The 10,724-nt window shown below is 39.3% G+C and overlaps 2 protein-coding genes across 2 annotated transcripts; one reads left to right on the top strand and one right to left on the bottom strand.

Annotated features, from left to right (window-relative positions):
- Nucleotides 1-940: 940 nt before the first annotated feature.
- LOC141843985 (NAC domain-containing protein 87-like) lies at nt 941-2,595 on the bottom strand. The gene is made up of 3 exons (XM_074731986.1): nt 2,264-2,595; nt 1,891-2,171; nt 941-1,782 (listed from the first exon to the last, which is right to left on the bottom strand). The coding sequence occupies exons 1-3, from the start codon at nt 2,424-2,426 to the stop codon at nt 1,258-1,260; spliced, it is 969 nt and encodes a 322-aa protein (XP_074588087.1). The 5' UTR covers nt 2,427-2,595; the 3' UTR covers nt 941-1,257.
- Nucleotides 2,596-9,186: 6,591 nt separating this feature from the next.
- LOC141843966 (NAC domain-containing protein 67-like) lies at nt 9,187-10,713 on the top strand. Its single transcript, XM_074731975.1, has 3 exons — nt 9,187-9,518; nt 9,615-9,901; nt 9,985-10,713. Exons 1-3 carry the CDS (start codon nt 9,239-9,241, stop codon nt 10,432-10,434), a joined length of 1,017 nt encoding a protein of 338 aa, XP_074588076.1. The 5' UTR covers nt 9,187-9,238; the 3' UTR covers nt 10,435-10,713.
- The last annotated feature ends 11 nt before the right edge of the window (nt 10,714-10,724 follow it).

Genomic DNA, 10,724 nt, shown 5'->3' on the forward strand with positions numbered 1-10,724 from the left:
ATGACAAACTAAAGTGAAGCATATGATGAGGTTATTTATTTTTAAAATGGGAATCAAGGATATCTCTCTTTTGGACCCATTCCATCCACAACACTTAGTTTAATCCTCGATATATATATAAATGCTTGCCCAATAAAATGAGTTTCCTGTTTTATTTGAGAACGATTTGGTTAGAAGAAAATTTTGATCACTAGAAGATATAGAAAAATGGATTGATTAGTTATTGGATTCTCCACGCATCCGTGATCTACATTGCAATAAGAGATAAGAAGGAAATCAATGGAGTTTTGACAAGAAATTGTGATTGATTCTAACTATACTAAATTTGATGTTTTGTTTTATAAAAATTTCCTTCTTTTTTTTTCCCGGCAAATTACCTAGGAATATATATCCACATGTTTAAATAAATTTCGAGAGAGAATTAAAACTATGTGCCACTGATATTATTCTTTGAAATGTAATATAAATCTAATTGTTCAGTATTATATTGTGAAATATTGTCACTTGTCACTTGAATTTAATCCCTTGTTTGGTGCATGAAATGGTGGTGGAAAGAAGAGGACAACCTCGCTAGGTCCTTGAAATATATGAAGACAAACACTTAGCTTGTAAACCAAAACAATTAATGTATCATTAGAGGAAACACTTAAAATATTGCACTCAATTATTCTTCGTATTTGAATCTATCTATCTCCTCATCTTTAACCAAACTTTAAAACACTTTTTTTTTCAAAATTTAAAATAATGCATCTTCTCACTCGAACCCTTTTGGTGGCTATCAATTCAGTTTTCCTATAAAAATCAACTCCTTCATCATGAAGGGAAAAAACTGATGTTTCATGTTAATTGACAAGATATATAGATCAAGTTATAGTTATTAATTAGCTGTTGACTTCATGCATGATGCTTGTCTGAGTCATATTCAAAAAAATTAAAGAAATAATGAAAATCACTGCGCAAGGCCATTACTTTCATTAATTAAAACAGCAATCACAGCAATTACAAAAGAATAACTAAAACTCCATCAATTAGTCTTCACAGCTTCTGATCAAGTACAGTAATTAGACTTAAATCTGTTTAGAAATCCAAAATGAAAATGAAAAGAGCAATTTATATACACAACTGAGAGTATATAAATCCTATCCAGAATGCATGTATAATACTCATGCACAAGGCCAAGTCTCAGACAAAGACACGAGAGGCTCTGGCAATAAGATCAATGAGGCTACCATACGAATCAAGAACCAAATCTTAAGCTCAACTGTAGAATCCATAGCTCGTCCAGTCGTCGAAATCATCGAAATGCCGCGACACGACAGAGGAGATCTCGGTGGTGTTGTGATCAGTGCTAAGGCCAGTATCCTGCGAAGGGCAGCCCAAGGATTGGTTCGAGCACTGCTCTACCTTGCAGTGCTTCTTAATCATGGCACTGGATGTTGCAGCTTCCTCATCGTAATTACTCCCAGCAGCCAAAGCCCTGAGCATTGCCTCGTCATGGTGAAAGCAGCTCAACTGTTCACGAGGAGGAAGGGGATTTGAGATCGCCATCTGTTGCTGCTGCTGGTTCTGATCAAAACCTTTGAAGTCAAAAAGTGCTGCTGCCTGATCTTGATCGAGGAAGCTTGAGCTAGGCATGCCGATCATGTTGGAGTACTCAAGGTAGTTGGGGAGATCCATTAAGGGAGGCAAAGTGGTAGACTGCACGATCTCATCCGGCGTAGAGTTTTTCTTAAGAACTGCCCCTAAATTCTTGTGGATCACCCTGCACACAACCCACTCATCCTGCAATTAATTAATCACGACATAATTCAGAAACTTTCAAGTTGAGATCAAAGGATATATAGGATTAGGATTATTGATTAATTAATTTACAAGTAGATTATACTGTACCCTTGCAGATTTGGGGAGACTGGGGAGGGAATTCTTGCCTTCAAGCCTGAACTCATGCATGACCCAATCCGTCTTCCCACCCTTGGGAGCTCTTCCTTTGTAGAAAACAAGGGTCTTCTTCATGCCAACGAGGACCCCCTTCCCTCTGTAAATCTCCTTATCCTTTCCTGTGGCTTTCCAGTAGCCAGCTTTGGTAGCCCGGTTGGTTCTCATCCCGGTAGGGTATTTCCTATCCCTGTGACAGAAGAAGTACATCTCCTTCTCCCCCATCTTCGCCTTGCCTGAGTGCACTCATCAAATTAATCAGGATTAAATTAAATAATCAATCGACAAGTTAAACTAAAACTGAAATAAAATTCAGATTTCCCCTTACTCGGAAGATCCCAAGGCTCGCACTTGTTGAGGTCCACCTCTCCCATGGCTCTCGCAGTGAAGCCATGGTCGAGGATCTTTGGTGTGAGGTAGTGGGTGAGGATCTCTTCGTCCGTGGGGTGGAATCTGAAGCCAGGGGGCAAATCCATGCACTCATCCTCCATTGCAGTTGCACCTCAACAAGATTTCAGGAGCTTGGGGGAGCCAAGGAGCTAGAATTAATCAAGGAAAAGGATGTATGGTGTGAATCCAAGGAGGATCGGATTATTAAGAAAGAAGAGAAGAGAGGGAAGAGGAAGAGTTAAATAGAATCAGGAAGCTAGCAGTGACAATACAGATATCCTTGTTGCCCAAGCCACTTGCAAGAGAAGCCTCCATGGAGATGGTGTCCCACAACTAGATAGATAGATAGCCAGCCATTTCTTTAATGTTGCTGTCATCGCCCATAATATTCTTCTTCCTCCACCTTATTTAATAAAAAATCACTGTGCTTAATTTGTTTTCATCCTCCAAAGTTAAATTAAACCCAAACCTCTCGATTAACCTTTCATTTTTGCCTCATCACCATAAACTGGCTTCGAGGAATATGCACTGCTAGTTGACAAGGAGGTCGCCAGAAAAGATGCTGTGGACCATGGCTTCCCAACACCTTTCTTGTGAAGGTAATTCTGTGTACTGTTTCAGAAATTTACTTCTTCGCGATAAGGTGGAAAGAGACTCATGCACGGCTGGTTACATGCAGCTGAACCTAATTAATAGTTGGCCATTCTATTTATTAATGGAAACTGAACAAGTCTTCTGAGGCTTTTGCATGCCGAAACGTTAGGCTTTTCAAATCTGGACATGAATAGTAGAGTTCAAAGCAAAGATGAGGATGAGCTTCTTTGTATTTATTAATACTGTTCTTTTTAATCGATAGAAAGCATAATTTTTTTTCCAAGTAATGAAAAAGAGGGAATAAAAAGGGCCTGGAAATGGGTCCACGCGCTGAGGTAGAGGATATTGTAGGGCTGATATCAGCCTTTTTTCTAAGTTAATTATTTTTTATATATATATATATATATTATAAATAAAAAGCAAGTAGAATTTCGTTGGATCCACCCTATTCTATTCTATGGCTACCAACTAGCCACGTGCCTTTATAAATCATTTTCGAATCAACAATTAATTAACTATTGAGGAAGAGGAGGAGGAAGAGAGTGATTTTACTTAAAAGGCAATGGACCAGGTCTGGCTTCAATCACACCTCTGATTAATCGGCAAGCCGTGTGGGGACCACCTACCGATTCCATTCACTGATTAAATATATAATTAATTAGCTTTAAGATAATTTACTAAAAAGCTCCGTCCAGAATTTGTCAATATAATTAACAAAGCAGGCTCCTACCCGTGACTATGACTATTTATAAATTAATTTATAGTAAAAAATTTATTTTTTGAAAATAAATTTGGAATAATGAATTTATATAGGGTTAAATGTGAGAGGATATTTTGGTTAAATGCTTTTAAATAAATTAATTAGTGGTGAGGTGGAGATGACGAGGATGGAGCTAGACCAAGTTGCCTGACAATACTCATGGCCAACGTTGACTTCGATTTCCATGCTGACTCATCCTGGCGTCATCCGCTCCGCCGTGGGTCCGGTTCACTGCCTTTCCCCACCGACCTTTTTTTTATTTTTTATTTTAAATATATATTTAATATTCAATGTTTCCTCACTTCGAAGAACAAATTTCACTGCAAGTTGTGAGCAAAACCAAACAATTAATTGATTAATTATGGAGCGGGATTGCTTTGCTTGCAATCGAGTGACGCAAATTACAGGAGCAAATGGCGGCGCGACAGTTGCCGTGGCGTCGAGCGCAAGGCGGTGCGGTGCGCGGCGGGACTGTTGTGAGATGCCCGGCACGCGCGCCGCCGTCCTCGCTGGCGACGATGAGCTCGCACATGGCTGGAAGTGAGAGATTAATTCATTTCACTAATCAACCAATTTATAGTTTAATCGAGTGATTTGGGCAATTAATTAGGATTAGAATTGACTCGAAAAAACGTTGGCATTTTAGCAAAAGGCACTTTTCGGAATAACCAAAGGAAACAAAGCAAATATCACACAAAAATCTAAGATTTTAAAATATATATATATAAAATTGCAAGGATCATCAAATAATATTGGCTAAAAATGCTTATGAACAGTTTGTTGTTCGGTGTTTTGATTCAAACAATAGAAAGTAGAAGGGTATTTGATAAATATAAAAAAATATAGGAATTCAGTAATGTTGGGTCCATCATTCTTTAATAAAATGTTGAAAAAACGCTGAAAAAAAAAAGAGAGAAGAGGTTTCGATGAAACTAGGGATCATAGTACGTTTCAATCATGATGCTGCTAATTTCAGACAAGACGATAGTTTAATTAATTACAACGTCAATTCTAAACTAGATTAATTAGTAGGGCGTATTAAATCTTAATTAATTGGTGGGATCAGGGAATGACACGTGGCGACCGTGTGTTGCGGGATTAATTGACAGCTAAACGCTTGTCGGCCAAGTCTGGGGCATGTGTTTGGTGATTTAAGTATAAGTTTTCTGAGGCTTTAAATTAATTAATCAAATGTGTTTTTAATTAATATTTGATTTGATTAAATTATTGGGTGGAGTTGGAACGATTCGCTGAATTCAGGGCCAAGGGAATCTAGCTCACGCGTCGAGAGTATATGCCTAATTGTTTTTTTAATGTTTTCAAAAGAGAGAGGGTTCATTTTACTCCTCAAATTTTATATAATTTTCAGCATGAAATTTATTCTTGTCGAATTTTCCCTAGAGTTTTAGCATACAATTTCTTGTAAATGTGGTTGCTCGATTGCCGATCACATGTATATATATACCTGAATATTATGGCGATCCATGGATGCCGGATCACATGCAAATGTTAAGCAAGTTGGCATGTAATAAGTGTAGGCTGCTGCATCAATGATTGATGTCTGATTCAGGCAGTCTTATCTTCATCAAGTCACCCAGAAACCTGTAACCATTTTCATGGAACACACCATGGATAAGAGTAGCTGCTCGATCACGCATCATTTAAATATGAACATGATGTTGAATATAATTGTTGCCTCCATGCACATTAAATTAAGCTGCATTGCAGTCAGTAATTGTTAGGTTGAGTTAGATCAGTAACTGCTGCACTAGGTTGAATTATATCCTTGAATTGTTCATATATTTATCAGGGACTCCAATTATAGAGAAAAGAAAGTTGGTACCTCTTTAATACACGCATGCAGTGGGATGAGCCGAAAGAAGAAGAAGAATAGTTCAACTGTTCATCTTCAAATCAGGCAGTGCATTGCACTTGGAAACAAGGACCAGCATCGGGCAGGATATACACGTGCTCAAATATTCATGCATGAATGAGAATAATGATCGGATAAATATCAAGGATCCGCGTGATAGACGGAGAGTAAACAAACATGTGATCTGCAAATTCACTGGTATTCACATGAATGATAGTTTGTGTGAAAAAATAGCGTCATCAAAAGTGAAATAAATAGCATGCTACGTTGTCACTAACACAATTAACTTGTAAAAAATATTTTTAAAACAGAATTTTATTTTGCCCTCTAGAATTTGGTCATTTCTTCAATACTGCTGCATTTCAAATTATCACCATTTTATACTGCCCTAGACTCTCCTGTTCATTACATTCCCCAAATGATGGTGGATAGATGCTCCACAAAATCCTTTCAGACAGCATGTAGAGATATCATTGCCTGTAAGTTACAACTAATGAAGTTAGTTAACACATTCTAGGAGATGCCAATTGTTCTGGTTTAGATACCTTTCTTGATCAGAGAGTTTTATTGGGTAGATAAAATTTACAAAAAATAAAGGAAAATAAGTAATAAAAACATTGACACATGGGCTGCATTTAAATCAATATCCTTTTGAGAATTGGAAAATGGCCTCAATGCACATAGAACTTTGGACAACAGTCATGCTTCTGTTGCATTCAATCCTCACACAGCTAGCTAGTGAAAATATGTTACATTCTAGAAAAACAAAAACCTTATGTTGGTGCATTAACTCATACCAGAAAACAGAAAAAATTAATGATGGTCATGCTAAGGATTTCAGTATATATTTAAACTTGAGTCCATGCATGTCGACACACCTCTGTATCAAGTTGAGAGGACTATTTATATAACAATATTAAGTTCAACTTGACCAACTCATGTAGGACTAGACTTTTATATTCTAACACTTGCAGGTGGGCTCCTGATGGGTTTCAACTCAGTCATATTGAAGTTAAAAGACTAGTTTTTTTTTGTCAGGAAACATGATAAATCAAAACTAACATCACACATGAATATGGCCGAACATTGGACAACCAACAAGAAGACGTTTTCAATGAAGTAGAGATGATTAATTTCATTACTATACATCCTAGGGGAAGATTGAAATGTAACACTTGAACCTGGTGAAAGACTCAACTGCATAGGAAGCCTTACGGCATCAAGGGTCAACAATGTGATGCCTCAAGAGACAAGATAGGTAAGGTATCTCTACAAAATACAAATGGAGCAATCACCAACATCCATCAGCAACCTCATTTTACCAACTAGACTATCAGGAGCATACGAGCAGTTTCCTATCTCATATTTGTGTTGTCAATTGCGAAATCACAGGCCAAAGAAAAAAATATTAGAGAAACATAGTAGATAAAGTGACAAGGCAACTATAACAGTGGGAAAAAATCCTTAAAATTGGAGGAAGGTAGACACTAGTTAATAGTGTTATAATCATTTCATGGTATATCCTGCATGAGTACCTAGTGCTAACATGGGTCCAGAACGAGATAGATAAGTACAGAAGAAGCTCTTTTGTTGTATAAACTTCACAATGAAAACAACAAAGATTCAAAGTCTGGCTTCCTGTTCAATTTGTGCCAAAACAAAAAATATCCCAGTGTTAAGTGTGAAAATTCACCCTAATAAGCTCAGTCAAAGATTTATAGAATACAGGCTATGAATACAATGCCATAACAGCTTGTCTTAGACCCTCAATCCACACAATGATTAAGCACTGGACATTTGGCATTGCAAACAATTTTTTTTTTTTTACCTTCCCTGAGTTGAATCATAGTCTCATAGTAAAATAGTCAATTCAACTCAATATATTATAACATTTATGCGATTCACAACCAAAGTAGATCAGACTCAACTGAAGGATAAACCAATCAAAGACATGACAGGTATTAAATTCGCTCAAAGTACCTGCCCACTCAAAACTCAATTAAGATGCTTTAAATCTCACAAGAATATATCTTAAAAATCCAACTAACCTTTATGCCCGGAAAGGCTTCCCATATAGATCAGTTTATGTTCAAAAACTGTAAAGGAACAAAGTTGAGCTGGAAACAACAACACCCCGTGATTTCCCTAATCCGCGCTGTCGAAACAAGGGAACAGAATGCCTGAACGACTGAACAAGCGAATGGTAGCCGACGAAGAGACGAAGTCAAGAACGAAAATGAAGGGACCCATCTCACTGGTGAAACATTTATTGACATTAGGAGGGAGAGCATGAGCTTCCGATCAAACCGGCTTCGAGAGTACGGAGGCAGCAGTGTCACTCGTGGTACTGGCACTGCTGCCGTTGACGACGTAGTCCATCTCGGATTTGTTTATAGTGTAGCCATTCGCCGGTCGCCGTACCGGGAGGCGCTCCCAGAGCCAGGCTCACGTCCGACACCAAGGAGCCGCTGAAGAACTGTCATCGCCGGCGATCTTGCTCCCGATCTTGCTCCGCCGAAGCGTGAGATCCAGACTAGCAGCAGCATAAATGGGCCGGGCCTAGTTAACTGGCTATTGATCGAAGGAGAGTAATGGGCCCATTTTCCGGTAGGCATGATTAACTAATATCCTTGAATTCATTTTCCAATATATTTGCTGGCATTTTAAAATGAAACATATTTAATAAATCATAAATCAATTTAATTAATTAGAAGTATTTAAGTTCAAAACTTTGATAATAAAATAGATATAACAAAAACGAAGCCAAGGCGGTTCCTATGCTCAAGAATGAAAGGTAACAATTTGTCACGTGATGCAATAATGGTCAACATGTTTGACAATTCTCAGTTGAAGCTATTGACCGCATAATTTCTTGATTTTTCTCTATGGAATTCTACCAATTTTTAGAACCGATATTTTGACTACTATCTTCAATTTATTAGATTGGTAGGTAGAGAAACAATTATCATAGACTAAAATGCTACACAACAAAATTAAATTTTATTAAATCTTAAAAATAATTCAACAGAAAATTTAAACGTATATATATATATATAACATAAATTATATTACGATACATAAATCATGAAAATTTCAACCAATGAGAAAATGAAACATGAGAGGAGTAATTTGTGGAATTGAATAGTCAAGTCGGCTTCATGTGATTTAATTAATTATTTACTTAGTCAACTAATTAATTACGGTCTAATTAGTTGGAAATGACTCATGAATATTTTAAACAGAAGTACATGTGGAAGAACATCGTCCACTCTAGAGTACACGTGGAAGTGAGCCGTACGAAACAAAAAAAAGTGAATCCTAGGTTACTATAATCAACTGTAAATAAAACTTGAAATGAAATTTTGGAAAACAGAGAAATTCAGCGGAGACGAATGCTTTGATGAATTCACAGGAAAGCTCGTGGGAAGGCCGGAGTCGGCGGCCGCCCGCCATTCTCCGCCAAAATCTAGTAGGTGCATACCTATCTACTTTCAATTCAGCACGTGCAGAATAGACAATCAAATACCTAGGGAGTGACGTCACCCCGACAGCGACAAACTCTAGCCGTAGCCCGCCACTTTTATATCCGCGGCAGATGCCATTCTCCTCTTCCACCTCCCAGCGTCTGCGTCAAACCTCGTCTGGAAATATTGCCTGCGGAGCCGGAACGAACTGGGAAAGTATCCATGCACGTGTCGCAAGTGCCGGCCACCCACACAGCGACGCCCACCGCCTTAAATCCAGCAGCTTCCACCGATCGGAACCCTGGAGATCAGCTCAAATCGATGAGGAGGAGAAGCGACGACGCCGAGGCCGGGCTGCAGCTGCCGCCGGGGTTCCGCTTCCACCCCACCGACCACGAGCTCGTGGTGCACTACCTCTGCCGGAAGATCGCCGGCCACCGCATCCCTGCACCCATTATCGCCGAGATCGACCTCTACAAGCACGATCCGTGGGACCTTCCAGGTGAGCAATTTCGATCGAACGCCTAAATTGTCATCCTTTTTCCTTCTGTCTTTCTTTCTGCCTAATTTAATTTCTTGATCGTGTTTGTGCGAGCAGAGTTGGCTTTGTATGGGAGCAGAGAGTGGTATTTCTACACGCCGAGGGATCGGAAGTACCCCAACGGTTCCCGACCGAACAGGGCCACCGGTAGAGGGTACTGGAAGGCCACTGGGGCCGATAAACCGGTGTCGGTTCCGGGGAGTGGCGGCCGGATTTTTGGGATAAAGAAAGCTCTGGTCTTCTACGAAGGCAAGGCACCTAAAGGGGTCAAGACTGATTGGATCATGCACGAATACCGCCTGATTGATTCCGATCAATCAGCGAACAAGAACGGCAGCCAAAGAGTATGTCTCCTATTCAATCGTTTCATCTTTATGATCGAATACTTTAGCAAGCCATGAAACCAACAAGAGTTTGCGTTGTGCAGCTGGATGAGTGGGTCTTGTGCCGCTTGTACCATAAGAAGAACAGCTGGGACAAGATGCAGAAAAAGCGAGAGGTTGCAGCAGAAGCAGCAACAGCAGCATCATCCTCTGGAACAGCAATGGAGTTCTCGTTGAACTCTACTGAAGAAGCAAGGTCAGAGAGTCTCTGGACTCCCGAATCTGATGTCGAATTTGGAGATCGAATTCAGCCTGCAAGGATCAACCCATATCACGACGTTTCTAAAGTAATTCATCATCAGGGAAGAGCTGCCGATCCCATGACAAGCAACCTACAAATGGTGGAAAGAATGAAAGAAGAGACGGATTGGTTCACGGACTTGAACCTTGAAGGGTTTCAGGGTTCTATGGCAACACTTGGATCGATATCGGAAGCTGATGTCTCAAATCAGGCTTACTATTCCACCTCAAGCATGCTGCCATTGTGGAATTAGAGAGGGGGCAGATTCATTTGTTGTGTACATTGGCCAGTGATCCGTGCACCCTCATGAAGGAAAACATGCGAATTAGAAGAGTCGGAGAGGGAATTATTTCAGATTCCGACGTCCATTACCATACAATTCATGTGTTTATTTGTATTCTCACTTCACAGACATTGTTGTAAAGCATTTTGTTGGCATACTGAGTATGATTTTATTTTGATGTAATATAATGATAGATGCAAGTACTTCAAAATGTTTCAAGCCTGGAACTAGCACAATTTAACAATTGTGGCAAAGGATTT

The sequence above is a fragment of the Curcuma longa genome, chromosome 1 (assembly GCF_044706935.1).
Source record: "Curcuma longa cultivar G26 ecotype Majalengka, Jawa Barat chromosome 1, ITB_CL_G26_1.1, whole genome shotgun sequence".
Taxonomy (NCBI): Eukaryota; Viridiplantae; Streptophyta; class Magnoliopsida; order Zingiberales; family Zingiberaceae; genus Curcuma; species Curcuma longa.